We start from the raw sequence: 19,316 nt of genomic DNA on the forward strand, positions 1-19,316 counted from the left end.
TTATTGTTATAAACTTTTTATAGTTTATAATTTTCTAAAATTAGAAATTTTTAAACAAAAATTTACCTGCTCCAAAACACTAAACTATCAAGGGAAAGTACAAGTTGGGATAGGAAAAAGTGAAAAAAGAAAAAGAAAGGAAATGTATAATTAAATAATATATATTTAATATAAACAAAGATTTAAAATAACCCCAAGTGTCCTTGTTACTGTGTTTTATTATATTTTTGTTTTTATTATTATTGGACAAACCCGAGGTTTGTTTGAAAAAAAAAAAAAAGAAATTAATAAAATAGGGTTCTTTCTCTCTGTCTCCTTGCATCATCGTTGAATCCAAGAGAGGGAGAGGGAGAGGGAGAGGGAGAGGGAGAGAGAGTCTCTGCAAAAGAGAAAAAGAAAAAAAAAAAAGGGAAAAAGAAAAGAAAAGTGCTTCTTTGACTCTCTCTCATTATCTCTTCCGTATGCACACTTTTGGGTTGGTCTTTTCACATTCTTCCAGTTCTTGCATTTAATTAATTGCTGGAAATTGATGTTCATCTAGCAATCCTTCAGATTTTCCTTTCAGTATCAATATCATCGGAATTGCCAGGTGGGTTTTCTTTATCTGACGTAACACTTCTCCATTTTGAGCTCAAAATCTTTTCTTGTTTCTTGATTTTATATATATATTTTTATGGCTGTATACATTTCTTTTTAGGATATTTTATGCATGAATCTACTTTTTCTTTATGTAAATTTATTATCCATTTTGGTCCTTCTGCTTTATTTTAAAATCGAATATTTTGTACGAAAAATTTCCAAATTTGTTGGAGATTCATTTTAAAAAAATCCTTGTTACTCCGAAGCATATAATTCAAATTCATATCTAGTTTATTGCAGGGAAGATCAAACATTAACAAAATTATTTCTTTTGCTTTATTGGGCATTCTTGCAATCCTTGCAGATTTTTCTTTCTTCTGTCGAAATTAGAAGCTAGAGACGTCGATTCATGGGCAATTGCTGCGCAACTCCTGCTTCGAGTGCTCCATCTGAAACTAATAAGAAGAAAGCCAAAGGGAAAAATAAGAACAAGGAAAATCCATTCTTTGGTAATGATTATGTTGTGAACAACGGATCTGGACGTATAGACAAGCTCTTGGTATTGAAAGAACCCACTGGCCGTGATATAACCGCCCATTATGATCTAGGTCGTGAGCTTGGCCGGGGTGAATTTGGGGTTACATATTTATGCACTGATATAAACAATGGTGAAAAGTTTGCTTGTAAATCTATATCAAAAAAGAAACTAAGAACTGCAGTGGATATTGAAGATGTGAGGAGGGAGGTTGAGATAATGAAGCATTTGCCTATCCATCCAAATATTGTCACTTTGACGGCTACTTATGAGGATGATGATGCTGTGCACATTGTGATGGAGTTATGTGAGGGAGGGGAGTTATTTGATAGGATTGTTGCACGAGGGCATTACACAGAAAGGGCAGCTGCTGCAGTTATGCGGACAATTGTAGAAGTTGTTCAGGTTGAATTTGATAGCATTTATTGTGCTCAACATGTTTTTTTTCTTCATCAATGCTTGTGATTATGGCCTTTCATTGAATTTACATTCATTTTTTTCCTGTGTTTCTGATGTGGTTTATGCTTGCTTGTGCCGAGTCTTATATTTGTTGGTAGTTTGAAATTCTGGTGGATAATTGATGATGCTGTTGATATGAATTCTAGGTTTAAAGATGCAGTTGCTATTGAGCTTGACCTGGGCGAGGGAATTCTTTAGACATTTGAAATCAGATAAGGGCAATTACTCTGTTAAGTGTGTTGAGTGTTTGACATATTGGGGAAAGGGGGAAGACACTTCCTTTTTACTACTTTTATTGTTATAAGATATGATCCTAGCATGTGCTGATCATTTTTGTATGAAAACTTCACTGACCCCTTCAGCACTTCCTTAAAAAGAGTTATCATTACAGTGCTGGCTAATTGGGGCCTCCATCATTTATTCTTTTCTTCTTTCCTTTAAAAGCTGGCTAAAGGATCTAACTGACTATTTAGTTTTCAACTTTCATTATTGTTCCTTTTGATTTAGATCTGTTATCAGTTTAGATCATTACCGGTAGGAGTTTTTTGTGTCTGTTTCATACATGTAATAGTAAAAATATGTTCTTTTCCTGTATCCATGGCTTATAATTTGGAAACTTGGTTCTATAGTTTCAAGCTTGCCATAGTTCTCCATTAGGGGTTCTTCAGCCTTGAAATAATATGTTTTGCTTTTGTATGTGTCTTGTGCTGCAGATGTGCCATAAACATGGAGTCATGCATCGTGATCTCAAACCAGAGAACTTTCTATTTGCAAATAGGAAGGAAACAGCACCCTTAAAAGCAATTGATTTTGGATTGTCCGTCTTCTTTAAACCTGGTATTGCACCTCATGAGAGCCATTACGTACAGCACTTTTAATGCTGTTCTATTAATTTTTTGGGAATTTGGTATTAGCCATTACCGTGTTCCTCTAGTATCTCGTTCTCAAGACTGACGTTTTCTGCAGGTGAGAGATTTAATGAGATTGTGGGTAGTCCTTATTACATGGCGCCAGAGGTTCTAAAACGCAATTATGGCCCAGAAGTTGATGTCTGGAGTGCTGGAGTTATCCTCTACATTTTACTTTGTGGTGTCCCGCCTTTCTGGGCAGGTTTGTTTTCTTAACTTTATAATCCGTGAATGCTTAGAAAGCTTGTAAATATGGTTTTTAATTAGAGTTCTATGTTTTTCTTGACCAAAAAAAAATTTAAAAAAAAAATCCTTTTAACACCTATACCCCTGTGAGTTTGGGATTACAGCCTAGTTGAGTTCAGTATTAAAACACTTAGAGCCTAGTTGAGTTCAGTGTTAAAACACTTAGAGAATGTAGTTGGTCCCATTTGCTTTTCCCTTGAAACAATTATTAAAAGGGGAAAATAATTGTCAAGTTGCTAATTCTCGGTTTCTTGCCCTTTTATTGGTTGAGATCTCCTAAGCTGCAAAAAGCTGTCGTCATATAGTTTTTACATTTTTACCTTTTGGATTTTCTTCTCAAATTCTTCCTTATCTTGGTTATGCAGAAACCGAACAAGGGGTAGCACAGGCAATTATTCGGTCTGTCATTGATTTCAAGAGGGATCCTTGGCCTAAGGTTTCTGATAACGCAAAAGACCTGGTGAAGAAAATGCTTAATCCTGATCCTAAGCTACGACTTACAGCTCATCAAGTGCTTGGTAGTGTTTTCATTGAGTAATACAATTACTTTTTTGCATTGGTTCAGATTTCTGTATATGCATAAACAGTTATCTGAACTCTTTTCTTTACAGAACATCCTTGGTTGCAAAATGCGAAGAAGGCTCCAAATGTCTCACTGGGTGAGACTGTGAAAGCAAGGCTCAAACAGTTTTCTGTGATGAACAAGCTGAAAAAAAGAGCTCTTAGGGTAATGTTTTCAGTTGTTAACTAACGATATATTTACCTTCCATGATTATGCGAGGGATTTTTATGGTGATACTGAACTTAAATAAACATATGCTGGCATCTGCAGGTGGTGGCTGAGCATTTGTCAGTGGAGGAAGTGGCTGGCCTAAAGGAGGCCTTTGAAATGATGGACACTACCCAAAGAGGCAAGATTAATATTGAGGAACTTAGAATTGGGTTGCAAAGACTTGGCCAACAGATTCCTGATGCAGACCTTCGAATTCTTATGGATGCTGTAAGCATTATTTTGATTTTAAGCAAGTTATTCCCTTTTTTCTTGAGTAGAGAAAAATGAAAAGAACTCCATTAAAACTAACTTAACTTTAATATTGTTCTCAAAATCCAAATTTAGAATACTTTTTTTTTTTCAAAAAAAAAAAAAAAATTGCCATCCCACAGCAAAGAAGAAAAAGAATTCTGACTGGGCAAAGTAGCTCAAGAAGCCTAATTCTGACAATTAAAACGGCAATAAATTTTGGGGAGTCCATTTGCTATGAATTTTTTAAGATTTGTTTATGTTTTTTTTTCCCTGGTCCTCCAATCTAAGCAAGGGTGAGAACCTGTTCCCACATTTGACTGTCTTGTATTTATTGAAGGAATTTTAATGCTTTCCATTTTTACATTTTTGTGAAATGAATAACAAATACCTACTTCCTTTTCTTGCTTCTTTACCAACAGAAGCGAGAGAAAACCTGTTCTCTAAGTTTTACTTGCCATGGATACTGAAGCAAAGTTTTGCATTTATATATGAATAGCTGAGAACTGGTTTCTGCAGGCTGATGTTGACGGTGATGGCACTTTGAATTATGGGGAGTTTGTTGCAGTTTCAGTGCACATTAGAAAGATGGCCAATGACGAGCACCTACATAAAGCTTTTGCATTTTTTGATCAAAATCAGAGTGGCTACATAGAGATTGAAGAATTGAGAGAAGCCTTAAGTGATGAAGTTGACACATGCAGTGAGGATATTATTAATGCCATCATGCATGATGTTGATACAGACAAGGTTAGTATGCATGTAAAATAGACCTTTTCCAACTCTAGAAACTATAATATTCCAACCATTTTTATGTGTCCTGTTTGATCTAGAAGCAATTTAATTATGTTGGGTTACTAGAAAATGTTTTCTTAGCCTCTCTTTGTCATGCAGTATTTGATTGCTTATCTTGTAAGTTTAACCATGTTGGTGTATTATCTGGCAGGATGGGCGCATAAGTTACGAGGAGTTTGCTACAATGATGAAGGCCGGTACAGACTGGAGAAAAGCCTCGAGGCAATATTCACGTGAAAGATTCAACAGTTTGAGTTTAAAATTAATGAGGGATGGTTCATTGCAAACAGCCAGTTGAGGATGGATGAAACAGAAAAAAAAGCCTATTGTAATTGGCTTAATTGAACTATCCTCATTTTTTGGCCTTTTTCAACTTCATGGGGCGTTTTGGATAGGTAGGATTAGAGCCATGGCCTTAGAGCTGTCTCTAATGTGCTATAGAATTTGTTTATCCTAAAGTAGTTGCAGGAGATACAGAGAAGATGGCAAGGAATTGGACCACATTTAGGTGGTTGTAAATATATGATGAGATAGGTTAAACATTTGTTTAATTACATTTCATTTACTTCACATGTGATGTTGAATGTAGAAGTGGGCACTTGCAACCATTAATGTGAATTTGATCACCCCTGCGACCCTTCTGTGTCGCAAATGGAGACTTACCTGGTTTCTGTAGTTGTAGTTCCAGTTGCAGTTGCTGGTTGGTTAATGATTTGAGATAGGGGGTAATAATATGAGATTAAGGGTAATTTAGTCAAATTATCATTATTTTGTTACAATTTAGGAAATTAGTTGTTTTTTAATTCTATGCAGAAACATGATTTATATCCTGAGGTGAAGTATATGATAATTTTGAGGACAGTTAAACGAAAATTCACTTATTTTTATGGATTATGGTGACAAAAAAAATTATATTACAAATATATTTTAAGATTTTAGCTTATGTGGAAATTATTAAACGCGTAATACAGGGAAATATTTTATGCCAAGATTTTCCCATTTTCATTTTATAACATAATTTAATAAAAAAAAAAAAGTGGAGTCGCGAATCTAATCACAAATTGCAATTGTAACCCTTCACTGGAGGGAATGGGCAAACTATGGGTTTGGTACTTCGGTTTTGTAGGGTCATTTCGTAGATTCCCATTCAAACTTCTCTTTTACTATATCCCAGCTCCAGCCCTGGTCGCACATTTTTGACCCATTGCGTTTGCGGCAACAAAACAACGCATACTTGTGAGGAGAGGAGGGTCAACATTATCTGACCAATTAGTTAATGGCACGTAAGGAGCTTCAACTTTTAATGGTGTGCGTTCCACTTACTGAAACATTACTCTCCTTTCTCTTCTTCTACTTCTACATTATTAAATTAAAGTATTAGCAAACGCAGCCCCAACCGCAAGTGTAAACGTAATTCCGTCTACATTCAGTGTACCAACGCGCCACAGAATCCAATTTTGGTTTTGCATGTCTGTCCTTCAAGCCCACTCTCTTTTTCTCCATGCGCCAAGACACTCCCCCACCTATCCGTTTCACGAAATCACAGCAAGCGCGTGGACTCCAGAGCTTGGATTTACAATTGAAGTGCTCCAGTTAAAAAAGGTGCTCGTGTCAGGCACGTGACGGCGCAAAGTAGCAAACCACCAAGTGGATTGATAATTAAATAACCAATATATATATATTCGCACTTTCGTTTTCATTTCTATATCTGCTTTTTCTTCATCATCAGTCACCACCCAATCTGATTCTCGCATAAATATCTCTCTGTCACTCTTTTAATATATCTCACTCTAGTTCGGCTTTGCAAAAACCCTAGCTTTCGTTATCTAGGGCTGTTGGTGATTGTGGATTTCTGAGCACATGACGACTACGACGTCGTTCGGAGCTGCGAACACTGCGGTGTTGAAAGACCCGAAGATCCAATTCCGGAGCTTTGATGGTTTGAGGTCTTCAAATTCACTTGCTTTGACCAGACAGTTGAATGTGTTTTCTGTTTCTTCTTCCAGACCTTCGCTTATACGAGCTGTTTCTACGGTGAGATTGCTGCGATTTGTCTCTTCCTCTCCGCTTTTTTAAGCTTTTGTTTTTCTCATGGATTAAGCTGCTGGATTTGATTTCTCTGGATTACTGAGGGCCCTTCGATTGTTTGTGGAGCTCTTTTTCTTTACTTTGGCAATGTGCTGAACAATGAGACGACATGTTGTCCTGGTCGTTTGTTGACGACGTCCTCTAGCTGAGTTCCATTCGTCTGCTGACTGCATCACTAACGACCCGCCGTCTATCTGGGTAATTTGCGACGGTTTGGTTTAATTAGTGACATGTCGTCAGCCAGATATGACATGCTTCAATTCAGTTTTTATTTCGTTTTATTTTGGTACCAGTGAGACAACATGTCCCTGAACTTGTCCTGCGACATCATTTGTCTCAAACAGCAGTGGACGAACTACCAAAGCAAAAAATATTATTTATTGATTCCTGAATTATAAAACCATTGTATTGATGTTCTAATGGGATCTCATTTCTATTCCTGGATTTTCATTTTGGTTCTGTGGAGAGAATGAGTTGGTTTGCAATAGTGTATAATAGCTGCCTTTGCAGATATTACTCTCCATATTAGATTATGTTTTGATTCTTTTTTCTTTTTGGAAACCAGAAGAAAGATGTTTTTTTAGATTGGATACTCTTAACAAAACCTTTCCTTTTCTTTTCCCATTTTCTACTTTTGAGTCATAAATGCAAACTTTTAGCTCTTGTTGATCTGATAAATCCTTATCCGCTTCATTCTCTGGGTAATTTCTGTTGGCAGCCAGTGAAGCCAGAGACTCAGACTAAACGTAGCAAGGTCGAAATAATCAAAGAAGGCAGCAATTACATCAGGTACCCTCTTAATGAGGAGTTGCTGACAGATGCCCCAAATATCAATGAGTCTGCTACACAACTAATCAAGTTCCATGGGAGTTATCAGCAGTACAACAGAGATGAACGTGGTGCAAGGTCCTATTCTTTTATGCTCCGCACTAAGAACCCTTGTGGCAAAGTCCCAAACAAACTGTACCTTACCATGGATGACCTTGCTGATCAGTTTGGAATAGGAACACTTCGATTGACAACTAGACAGACATTTCAGCTCCATGGTGTTTTAAAGAAGAACCTCAAGACTGTAATGAGCAGTATCATTCATAGCATGGGTTCAACTCTTGGTGCTTGTGGTGATCTCAACAGGAATGTCCTGGCTCCGGCTGCTCCATTTGCTAGAAAAGATTACCAGTTTGCGCAGAAAACTGCTGAGAATATTGCTGCTCTCCTAACTCCTCAGTCTGGTTTCTACTACGATATTTGGGTGGATGGGGAGCAAATCGTCACAGCAGAACCTCCTGAAGTAGTGAAGGCCCGCAATGACAATTCTCATGGAACAAATTTCCCTGACTCTGCAGAGCCCATCTATGGAACCCAATTTTTGCCCAGGAAGTTCAAAATTGCAGTCACTGTGCCTGGAGATAACTCTGTGGATATTCTCACAAATGACATTGGCGTTGCTGTGGTTACTGATGCCAATGGGGATCCTCAGGGGTTTAACATATATGTAAGATCAATAAATATTTTAATTATTTTCATTTTTTAATCAAGCTTCGTTCAACTATTTGTTTCTTACAATTTCTACTTAGGTTGGTGGTGGTATGGGAAGAACACATAGGCTGGAGACCACTTTTCCGCGACTAGCTGAACCGTTGGGTTATGTTCCAAAAGAAGACATTTTGTATGCAGTGAAAGCCATTGTTGTGACGCAACGAGAAAATGGGAGGAGAGATGATCGTAAATACAGTAGAATGAAATATTTGATCAGCTCATGGGGGATTGAGAAATTTAGAAGTGTTGTCGAGCAATATTATGGTCAGAAATTTGAGCCTTGCCGTGAGTTGCCTGAGTGGGAATTTAAAAGTTACTTGGGATGGCATGATCAGGTTTGTTCTAAAGTTCCAACATTGTGTATGTGTTATCTTGGATTTTGTCCAATCAAATTTCAAATTTTTTAATCTGCTTGGGGTGATAAACTTTTAAATTCGTACCTTCATCTACTAGTCTACTGCTTATCCATTTTTATCCTTTGTGTACTTAATTGTTGGCAGGGTGATGGTGGTTTATTCTGTGGGTTACATGTTGACAATGGTCGTATTGGAGGGAAAATGAAGAAAACATTGAGGGAGATAATAGAAAAGTATAATTTAGATGTTAGTCTCACTCCAAACCAGAATATAGTCTTGTGTGGTATTCGGAAAGCATGGAAGCGCCCCATCACTGCTACTCTTGCGCAGGCTGGATTGCTGGTAAGATGTCTCCTTATGGTATCTGTATAAGCTCTTGGCCATGTGCGCTGTATCCTGTGAAATTCTCAAGTGAAGTTCTTGTAATTGATTAGTTAAGCTTATTGTTTGAGAAATGAGTTCTACGAGGAGTTATAGTTTTATTTGATTTCTTAGATTTACCTGCATATCCTTAGTTTGATCTGAAGTCATATTTGGGGCTATCTTTTATCTGAAGTCATGTTTGGGAATTGACTTCTTAGAATTATCTGCTTGTCTTGCTTATGTTTGTTTGAAGTTCTGCACAAGGAAAGATCATATTTGAGAAAAATAAATTCCAAGGAAGTACAAACTAAGTTTCAGAGTATTCAAATATCTTTTCCAGAAGCTATTGATCACTCAATGTATGCTATTCATATTAGTTGTACTAGCGAGCATATCTATTATTAAATGTTATTAATCGCTCAATGGACAATTCTTGGAATTTGCATCAAGTGTCATGGAAATAACCTGTACCTGTTATTAGCCGAACTTTTATTGTGGAATTAGCTATTGTTAACTGCCACTGGTGTCTATGACAGGTTTTATTCTATTCTCGATCTTGTGGATGTTTATCTAGTTAACCTTTTGTTCATTTCCTTCTTATTTTTTAAGTTCTCTTGCTAATCGATGTTTTGACGGGTGTTTCTTGTGGACAGCAACCCAAGTATTTAGACCCCCTCAATTTAACAGCAATGGCATGTCCAGCTTTGCCACTTTGTCCACTAGCAATAACTGAAGCTGAGCGAGGAATACCTGACATCCTCAAACGGGTTAGAGCTGTATTTGAGAAGGTATTTACTGATCCAATGAGTTAATGAGAATCACCCAAGAAACTGATTGATGCATGTATTGTGAAATGTGAAATTACATCCCAGCAAATTAGGATTTGGACCTGTATTGATTCAAATGGCCTTTATATTTATGATTTCAGGTCGGACTCAAGTACAGTGAATCTGTGGTAATAAGGATTACGGGTTGTCCCAATGGTTGTGCTAGACCATACATGGCTGAACTTGGATTTGTTGGTGATGGTCCCAACAGTTATCAGGTCTGAAAAACAACCTGCTATGCTTCCTTTCGTTTACTTTCTCTATTGAATATGAGTAAGAGTTATGATCTCATTATTTTATTGAAACAGATTTGGCTTGGGGGAACACCCAATCAAACTGTATTGGCAAGAAGCTTCATGGATAAGGTTAAAATTCATGACCTTGAAAAAGTCCTGGAACCTTTGTTTTATTATTGGAAGCGAAAAAGGCAGTCCAAAGAGTCATTTGGCAACTTCACAAACCGCATGGTGAGCTTAGAAATTCCTTTTTGGTATAACTAGCTTGTTTTTATGTTAAAAATTGTCTAATTTAATTATAAACTATATCAATTGTTAGGGGTGAAGTAATAGGTAATCTCCAATTATTTTGTTAGGGATTTGAGAAACTTAAGGAGTTGGTTGACCAATGGGAAGGTGTTGTGCCTGCACCACCTAAGTACAATCTGAGGCTTTTCTCCGATAAGGGCACGTATGAAAAAATGGATGAACTCGCAAAGTTGCAGAATAAGACTGCTCATCAGTTAGCTATGGAAGTTGTTCGCAATTATGTTGCTGCCCAGCAAAATGGGAAAGGTGAATGAGGTGCTCGTAGGCCTCATACATAATGTTGCTGCCAAGCAAGATGGCTAAGGTGAATAATGGACAATTTCTCTCTCTCTATGCTGTTACTGCTTGGTAACAGCTCTGTAATGAATGATACTCGGTTGTGGGATCATTTTGCACAGATCATTTTTAAGAGTTTTGCTTTATGATACTGTATGCTTTTTTGATAAAAGCTCAACCTTGTATCCTATTAAACTGACTTGCTGAAAGCTTGTTTTTTCCATTTTTTTCCCCTCTAGAAATAAAGTAAGTTTATGGTGTTTTCTTCAATATTTTTTCTCAGTTTTCTCTCAAAGAATTGTGCAACTAGTAGCAGTTCTAGATAATCAGATGCAGAAGCGTCCAGGGAATCCTCTTGTGCACTTCTTGATTGGCATCCTCTGCTCTGTTCATTCAGACAATTTTTGCAGATGTAGAATCAGCTTGAGTTGGATCAAATTGTTGGTTTTTCTAGTTTGTTTTTGTTTGCGGGTTCTTGTCTGAAACAAATAATGCTTCGAAGTCTTCATATTGAATTCATCAGACTCGACAATTTCAGCTGTTAAAGTTTGTATCTTGTGCAAATTTCTAGCGAAGTGATACAAAATGTTTGACCATCCATTTTCTTTATATTTGGCAATTTTTTTCCCCAAGTGAAATGGTTTCTAATTGTACTAGAAATATAATTTTCCTGGGCCATATTAACCAATAGTGCAGTTTCCGGCAATCTGTCAAATCTTCAAGCTTTCTGAATCAGAATGATTATGCATTGTGATATAAGTTTCTGGAGATGGTATATAGTAACGGCTAAGGAGTAAATTCCATTGCAAAATTTTTTTGTCAAAAAAAATGGAAAAGAAAAACTCGGACTGGAAAGAGATGAAAAGGCAAACAGGAATTATCCAATGAAAAGATTCAAATGGGTACCGGTTTTACATTAAATCTAAAGAGATGCAATCCACATTTGCATATAAACAAACATAAAATTCTCACTTGCGACAAATTCTAGCAGTAGGCATTGTGACACAGACAGGACTGTACTTCTTCTTAGCTTCTGGAGTCCCTGCCTTAGGCTCATCGTCAGCCATGGCAATTTTGGCGACGGAGAATGCAGCAGTGGCTGCAGCTACAAATACCAAATTCCTCCTCCCATTGCTGCTCTCTTCCCTGTTCTTCATCTCCACACTGACCTTGTCTCCATCTGCGGGCGTTGAGGCCTTGGCTACGATGAGCCCTCTGCGTGGAGTTGTTAAGGGCTGTTTGGCCATGGTTGAACCGGTTGCTAGGAAGGATGCTGTCATAGTCATGGATGCCATCTCTGGAAATTCTGCTTACCTCTCTCTCTCTCTCTCTCACTCTGTTGAGGGAGTTTTAGTCTCAGATTCTCAACGCACGTAAAAGTGGATTATCGGGTGGGCTATTATTACTCGCCAATGCAAATGGCTCAAGGACCTCGCTAGAATTCCGTCATCCATTTCCTTATCTCGATAAACATTTGATCAAATGGATTAGTGCCACGTGTTGCTTTATCTTCTCTAATATTTGTGGCTATGGATCCTTTGGTTGGGCGGTGTTTTGCCGCTACACATGAAAAATCACTGTACCGCTTACGTAAATTTTACACTTGGTTTATACTAGGAAATGTGAATTCGGCACTCGCTCCAGCTGCCTAATTGGAAATTACAAAGGGTTCAACTTGCCGGCAATTGAGTTAGACATCGAAACCACCGATTGCTCTTTCAATTTCGATCTTCTCTTTTAATTCAGTTCTAACTAAATGAAGCAAGAACCATTGACACTGACACAATGATACCGTAGCAGCCAGAAAGAAACTGCAAGTGAAGATAGAAAATGGCTAATCTATAATTAAAAAATGCCCATTGGAAAGAACCCAAAAAGAAAAGACTATCCATTGGGACTTGGGGAGTATTATTCTAATTATAAAGAGAGCATTTGCACCCAAAACAAAAGAGAGAATTATCGATTTCTAACTTCCGCCTCAAGACTTGGATATATAAGAACATAAAAATTTAAGTGAAAGCTGAAAAGCAAACAAATCCAGTTCCACCTTTATCAAAAGAAAATGAGAGCTTGTCTACTACATCCAGAAATATCAAACAAAACCGCAAAACAAAAAGATAGCATGATTAAAGTCTAAAGAACCTATTAGGTAATTAACACGAATTGTTCATCCCTGTATTCTCTCATTTTTGACAATTCAGTCTCACTTGTCTGCATCAAGCTTCAACTCTCTCCACTTCTTCAATCAGGACTTTAGTAGGTTTTCCCAACAGATCAGTGTACTCCTGGAAAGGTGACTTTGTGAAGCGGGTTTCCCTCCAGAAGTCAGGAGTCAAGAACCCATAGGTCCTAAGAAGGCAATCAAAAGTGGCCTGCATTGGACACGGAATGTGGGTCGATTACATCAAAAGAGAACGACAACAAAAGAACAATAAAATTAAACTATAAAGAAGCAACCCATCAAGTAATCCATCATAAAAAAAGCAAGAGCATTTAGTTCTACTTATTACTACTAGCAGGTGTTTAGGGACAGCCAACTCAAACCATTGTCGCATCTCATTTAACTATATCATATTATAAGCTACTAATGAACTATGGTGGAATGGAAGAAAAGAAATGGTAAAAAAGAAAATTTTCATCTTAAATAAAATAAAGCAGACGTGATTTTTGGGCATCTTGTACTTTCACGATCATATGCAAATAAGCAAAGCATCAGTAAATGATGATGACTGTCATTAGATCAAACCAACAAAATAAAGAATTCAGGAACAATCCAATCATAATAGAAACAGTGAGCAGATGCATGACAAGTCTTAAGAAATTCGTTACATTCAACTAGCAAACAAGAAATCATGAAATTTTTTTTTTGTGTGTGTGTGTGTGGAATCTTCAGAAATTCATTGCAGCCATTAGCGTAATAGGACCACAAACCTGACAATATAGTCTAACACAAAGAGAGATTAAACAAAAGAACTTGTGGAATCGCAATAAAGCCCAACAATGAGAAACAAATATACATAACAATATAGTCTAAGAAATAATATTTCAGCTCCTAAACAAAATCAACAATATGAGACATCTAGAATAAAAATAAACCAAACATAACAAACTATAGAAAATGTAGCTTCAATGCTCTTATATAAACAATTAGCTTCCCATATAACAGTATAAGAAAACATAAGAGAAGAATAAAAAGAACAGACCTTCACGAAATTTCCAAGAGTCTTGGTAGAGCCCCTGGATGAGGTGAACACATCCTCAATTCCAGCAAACTGCAAAACCTTCTTAGGGACTCGAGCAGCGACAATCCCAGCACCACGTGGAGCAGGCACCATTCTCACTGTAACGGATCCACACTTGCCAGTCACCTTGCAAGGCACTGTATGTGGCTTTCCGATCTTGTTACCCCAATAGCCTCTCCTCACTGGTATCACAGACAGTTTGGCTAAAATGATTGCGCCACGAATGGCAGTAGCAACCTCCTTCGAACACTTGACTCCCAATCCGACGTGGCCATTTCCGTCGCCAACGACCACAAAGGCCTTGAACCTTGTTCGCTGACCCGCACGGGTTTGTTTCTGCACGGGAGTGATCTTCATGACCTCATCCTTGAGGGATGGACCGATGAGAGTGTCGACGATCTGGTGCTCTTTGATTGGGAGAGAATGAAGGTATATCTGCTCTAAGCTTCTGATCTTGCCTTCTTTAACCAAACGTCCGAGTTTAGTAACTGGCACCCACTTCTCCTCCTCATCACGGCGAGCACGACGTCGGCCTCTTCCTCCGCGGTCACCACGAGGGGCACCGCCGAAGCCTCGGCGAAAGGCACCTCTTTCTCCTCCAGCTCCTCTTTCCGCCATGGTTTTAGCTAAGGGGGGTTAGGGTTGAGAGAAAGAGAAACGAGTATAGGTCTTCAAGAGAAGAAGCAAATTGGTGGTGTATCTAAGGGAAAGTAGATACGGCGGGGTTAAGAGTTATATATTGCTAGGGTTTTGCAGATGCGAACGTAGTCTGCAGAACTTAGAAGGGTAATGGGCTGGGCTAAGATCACATAATTTTAAATGGGCTGTCTCTGCGGGTCCAACGCTGCTAGAAGTCAATAGCTACTATCTTTTCTGCTTGAAGAATTGGGCCCTGCTTGAATTCATCTGAGCTCCTCTCTTTAGATATTGATCTAGTGATATTAACTTCCCTGGACTGTTTTTTTCTCTCTTTTTCATAGGGTGATAATACAGGCATTCGAATGAACTTTTTGACGAATTTATTCAATTTACTTCAAACATAAAGTATTATGTTCGGTATTAATTCTACATATCCAGATAGCCCAGGTTGATCCAAAGCAGAAATCACTTTTATATTAATTAAAATTGTTGGTCAATCAACAAAATCGAATCGATAAGTTGCATATATATGTGTATAACTTTAACTAAAGAATTATTTGAGAAGTTACACTGATATAGTGACATATAGCGGCGATGAAACTGCGGGTGACTGATAGAAAATGGCTATTCTACGATTAAAAAAAAAAAAAGTCCATTGGAATGAACAAAAATCTCTTCTGATATGGAGTGAGTATCAAGTCATAATGAGCTTCACTTACCCCCAAAACAAAAGAGAGAATCATGGATTTCTAACTTCTGCCTCGAGACTTGGATAAACAAGTAACAAAAAAAAATGAAGTGAAAACTGAGATGCTAAGAAAACTTAGGAAAGCAAACAAATCCATTTCCACCTTCGTCAAAACAAAACAAATACTAGATCCCGAAAAATCAAACAAAACCGTTAAAAGAAAAAGATAGCGTGCTTAAAGTCTTAAGAACTATGGGGTAATTAACATGAATTGTTCATCCCTATATTTTCTCATATTTGAGAACTCAGTCTCATTTGTCTGCGTCAAGCTTCAACCCTCTCCACTTCTTCAATCAGGACTTTTGTAGGTTTTCCCAACAGATCAGTGTACTCCTGGAAAGGAGACTTTGTAAAGCGGGTTTCCCTCCAGAAGTCAGGAGTCAAGAACCCGTAGGTCCTAAGAAGGCAATCAAAGGTGGCCTGCATTGGACATGGAAAGTGCATAGATTCAATCAAAAGAGAATGACAACAAAAAACAATATAATTGAACTATAAAGAAGCATCTCATCAAGTAATTCATCATTGTGAAGAGAATACCTAGTCCATAATTCAAAAGCATGAGCATTTTTTAGACACTGGCAGAAAGAAATCATTACTTCTTTCATAAGAAGGCTAATAGTATCTATTTCTCAACAGCACCAGTAATGGAAATCCATAACTATATGGTAAACAAAAGCATTCCGTTCAACTTCCTAATACCTGGCAGGTGTTCGTGGAAAACCAACTCAATTCGTAGTGGCATTTCTTCCAAATAAATAATATTACAAGCTATTAATAACTTATGGAAAAATGGAAAGAAGAATTTTCATCTTAAATAGGGCTGAAATGATGTTAAGTAGCTTCTACTTTCAGATTCATGCACAAATCTACAAATTAAGGAATATTCTATTACATTCAACTAGCAAACAAGAAACAATTAAATTCTGATTTTTAGGAATTTCCAGAAATTCATTGCAAGCCATTAAACTAATGGGAACACAAACCGATAATAAAAAGAAAACACGAACTTGTGGAATGACAATCAATCAGAAGACACGTGTATTTAGACCCACTTAAAAGCCAATAAACTTAAGCTTAGCTATGCTAATTCGAAGAAATTCTAATATTGTAGAAATACAACTTTCAAACGATAAACTGTCCAAAGTTTATGTAAGACTTAGAAATTACAATATAGTCTAAGAAATAAGAAACAGATATAAATATCCATATAGTCTAAGAAATAACAATTCTGCTCCTTTTCCTCTCATATTGATTGATCATGCAAGATATAATGCTAAACAAAATAAGCATTACGAGACAACTAAAATAAAAATAAAAATCAACCCAAGATATCAAACTAGAGAAAATGTAGCTGCACAACACTTATATATACAATTAGCTTCGCACATAACAGTATAAGAAAACAAAAGAGAAGAATAAAAAGAACAAACCTTCACAAAGTTTCCAAGTGTCTTAGTAGAGCCCCTGGATGAGGTGAACACATCCTCAATTCCAGCAAACTGCAAAACCTTCTTAGGGACTCGAGCAGCGACAATCCCAGCACCACGTGGAGCAGGCACCATTCTCACTGTAACGGATCCACACTTGCCAGTCACCTTGCAAGGCACTGTATGTGGCTTTCCGATCTTGTTACCCCAGTAGCCTCTCCTCACCGGTATGACGGACAGCTTGGCTAAAATGATTGCGCCACGAATGGCAGTAGCAACCTCCTTCGAACACTTGACTCCTAATCCGACGTGGCCATTTCCGTCTCCGACGACCACAAAGGCCTTGAACCTTGTTCTCTGACCCGCACGGGTTTGTTTCTGGACAGGGGTGATCTTCATGACCTCATCCTTGAGGGATGGACCGATGAGAGTGTCGACGATCTGGTGTTCTTTGATTGGGAGAGAATGAAGGTATATCTGCTCTAAGCTTCTGATCTTGCCTTCTTTAACCAAACGGCCGAGTTTGGTAACTGGTACCCACTTCTCCTCCTCGTCGCGGCGAGCACGACGGCGGCCTCTGCCTCCCCGGTCACCACGAGGGGCACCGCCGAAGCCTCGGCGAAAGGCACCTCTTTCTCCTCCAGCTCCTCTTTCCGCCATGATTTTACCTAAGGGGATTAGGGTTGATTGAAAGAGAAACGAGAATGGGCTTCAAGAGAAAAGAAGCAGAATGGTAGCGCAGTGAAGGAAAGACGGTTACGGCGGGGATAAGATTTTATGCAGTGCTAGGGTTTTTGAGATGGGAACCGCAGTCCTGAAAACTAGAATGATGATGGGCCGGGCTAAGATCACCTAATTTTAATGGGCCTATTCTGTCGAGTCCAACACTGTTTGGAGACAACAGCTACTAGTACTATCTCTTCTGGCTTGAATAAGAATTGGGCCATGCTTGAATTGATCTGAGCTTTCGTATTTAGATCTTGGTGTAGTGATGATAACATTATTGGGCTTTTGTTTCAACAAACTTTCTTGTAGGCTTTTATTTTTGATTATTTGGTGTATGGGTTGGTATAAGAGAAACTGGGCTAGGTAACCAAGGATGGAAACCAGATATTCGTTGGACTGTTGTTACGGGCCTACATCTTTTTTGTTTTTTTATTTTTTTATTTTTCTGATTTCTCTGCTCAAATAGGCTCTCCATTGACGTGGAGCTGAGTTGTCGTCCACCAACATCCGGCGGGGAACACGCCGGCTGTTTTTTATCCTTACAAAAAACTTTGTAGTATTATTTCTACAGTCACTCACCACCAATGTAGTAAAGTTTCATTAAACTGTTTGTGCAAATTATAGGCGCTGAAATTTATGACATGAACTCAATAACTTGTAAAAGTTTTGAATTTTGAAGGAAAATAAAAATGGATTCAAATAATCTGAAACAAAACAAAAAGTAATTTGAGTATTATAAGTCGGAGGCAAACCCTGCATAAATCAGAATTAAACAGTTTTCTTTTTTTAGAATTAAACCCATTTCGGATTTGCATTGGCCGGAGCTAATGAAGAAAGTGGACAATAACATAAGTTCCGATGTATAGGACAAAAATCGTCCTTTACTTAGAATTTAAAAATAAAAAGACATTGACTTGGCCACTTGGGTGTTTTAGAATTGCAAATATACACAGTGTCTATCTGTCGTATTCTATCCAAATAAACATTAAGTACAGACAAATTACATCTTAGAATTGGTGCAGGTAATAAACTATGCTTAACTTATTGGAACTCTAAACCAGTCTTATTGGTTTGGTTTGAGCTGAATATTACCCAAAAGCAAATCAAATACTACTTGAGTTCAAATCAAACTCGATTGTCGGCCCTATAACGGTAAAATTTGAGTAGGTTTATGTTTAAATATCTCAGCAACTTGTTGTACTCATTCAATCTTTTTTTTTTTTTTTTAATTTCTCAAAATCTTGGTATTTTTATTAACTATTCTTTCAAGAAAATGGTTAAATTTGAACATAAACTAATTAAATCAGGTTTTAAAAAAATTTCTAATTCGAGCGTTTTGCAATATTCGAATCGGATGTCATCGAGGTTAGTGGGTTTTCAAATACTGTTATTATAGACAAAAAAAAAATTAATTAACAAAATTTTAAGTCAATTTATATATGAAATTGGAGAAGTAAGTTCAAGTTTAAGAAAATATGAGTTTACAAAATTAGCAAGTGGTCCTTGTTTCCACGAAAAACAAAAATGGTGCATGTCTCTCTCCGGTGGCAAAGGCCAAAGAATAGAGCTTGTTAGGGTTTGGGTTTCTTTAGTTTGAAAACGATAAACAATTAGAGACGGGAAAATCGAAAAGAATCAGAATTCAGAGGCAGAGCAAAAGAAGGCTGAGGAATGAGATTGTCAGTGTTGAAAATGATCAATCAGCAAAACCACTTATAAATTACTACACAACACTCTTATTGTTATTATTAAACAATTTTCACTTTTCCTTTAACGCCACGCAGTTCCCCTCTTTATTGCTTAATCATCTTCTTAATCCACGTTTTAAATTAAAACACTTCAAAAAAAAAAAAACAATTTGTTAAACATAAATACTCAACTCAGTCCCTCAGTATTTACTAAATGTTCAATTTTGCCAATTTTTAAGATATAAACTTTAAATTTCAGATGGATTTTATCTTATTTCCTGTAAAAAAAAATATTAGGATACTAAGTTT

At 37.4% G+C, this 19,316-nt stretch overlaps 5 protein-coding genes across 7 annotated transcripts; 2 read left to right on the forward strand and 3 right to left on the reverse strand.

Moving 5' to 3' along the window:
* The first annotated feature begins 266 nt into the window (after positions 1-266).
* LOC149492897 (calcium-dependent protein kinase 8-like) lies at positions 267-5,113 on the forward strand. The gene is made up of 9 exons (XM_089726806.1): positions 267-589; positions 944-1,519; positions 2,287-2,410; positions 2,540-2,683; positions 3,093-3,245; positions 3,339-3,454; positions 3,560-3,727; positions 4,268-4,498; positions 4,695-5,113. Exons 2-9 carry the CDS (start codon positions 989-991, stop codon positions 4,839-4,841), a joined length of 1,614 nt encoding a protein of 537 aa, XP_089582932.1. The 5' UTR covers positions 267-589; positions 944-988; the 3' UTR covers positions 4,842-5,113.
* A 1,128-nt stretch (positions 5,114-6,241) lies between these two features.
* SIR (sulfite reductase) lies at positions 6,242-11,133 on the forward strand. 3 transcript variants are annotated; one of them, XR_016318534.1, is made up of 9 exons: positions 6,242-6,577; positions 7,350-8,126; positions 8,209-8,505; positions 8,671-8,868; positions 9,543-9,677; positions 9,818-9,934; positions 10,025-10,183; positions 10,309-10,565; positions 10,821-11,133. XR_016318534.1 is itself a non-coding variant. In XM_089715651.1 (8 exons), the coding sequence occupies exons 1-8, from the start codon at positions 6,404-6,406 to the stop codon at positions 10,513-10,515; spliced, it is 2,064 nt and encodes a 687-aa protein (XP_089571777.1). In that variant the 5' UTR covers positions 6,242-6,403; the 3' UTR covers positions 10,516-10,807. The 3 variants fall into 3 exon arrangements, 1 of the variants encoding a protein (XP_089571777.1); XR_016318535.1 differs by lacking the exon at positions 6,242-6,577 and adding an exon at positions 6,614-6,829; XM_089715651.1 differs by lacking the exon at positions 10,821-11,133 and having other exon boundaries at positions 10,309-10,807.
* Positions 11,134-11,396: 263 nt separating this feature from the next.
* LOC149492900 (Photosystem II 5 kD protein) lies at positions 11,397-11,832 on the reverse strand. The gene has a single exon (XM_089715654.1). It carries the CDS (start codon positions 11,830-11,832, stop codon positions 11,506-11,508), a length of 327 nt encoding a protein of 108 aa, XP_089571780.1. The 3' UTR covers positions 11,397-11,505.
* Positions 11,397-14,497, reverse strand: LOC149492899 (uncharacterized). The gene is made up of 2 exons (XM_089715652.1): positions 13,741-14,497; positions 11,397-12,909 (listed from the first exon to the last, which is right to left on the reverse strand). Exons 1-2 carry the CDS (start codon positions 14,395-14,397, stop codon positions 12,754-12,756), a joined length of 813 nt encoding a protein of 270 aa, XP_089571778.1. The 5' UTR covers positions 14,398-14,497; the 3' UTR covers positions 11,397-12,753.
* A 744-nt stretch (positions 14,498-15,241) lies between these two features.
* Positions 15,242-17,385, reverse strand: LOC149492901 (uncharacterized). The gene is made up of 2 exons (XM_089715653.1): positions 16,597-17,385; positions 15,242-15,586 (listed from the first exon to the last, which is right to left on the reverse strand). The coding sequence occupies exons 1-2, from the start codon at positions 17,251-17,253 to the stop codon at positions 15,431-15,433; spliced, it is 813 nt and encodes a 270-aa protein (XP_089571779.1). The 5' UTR covers positions 17,254-17,385; the 3' UTR covers positions 15,242-15,430.
* Between the last annotated feature and the right edge of the window lie 1,931 nt (positions 17,386-19,316).

Source organism: Jatropha curcas, chromosome 10 (assembly GCF_041381405.1).
Source record: "Jatropha curcas cultivar XTBG-Jc1 chromosome 10, XTBG_Jcur_1.0, whole genome shotgun sequence".
In the NCBI taxonomy this organism is placed as follows: Eukaryota; Viridiplantae; Streptophyta; class Magnoliopsida; order Malpighiales; family Euphorbiaceae; genus Jatropha; species Jatropha curcas.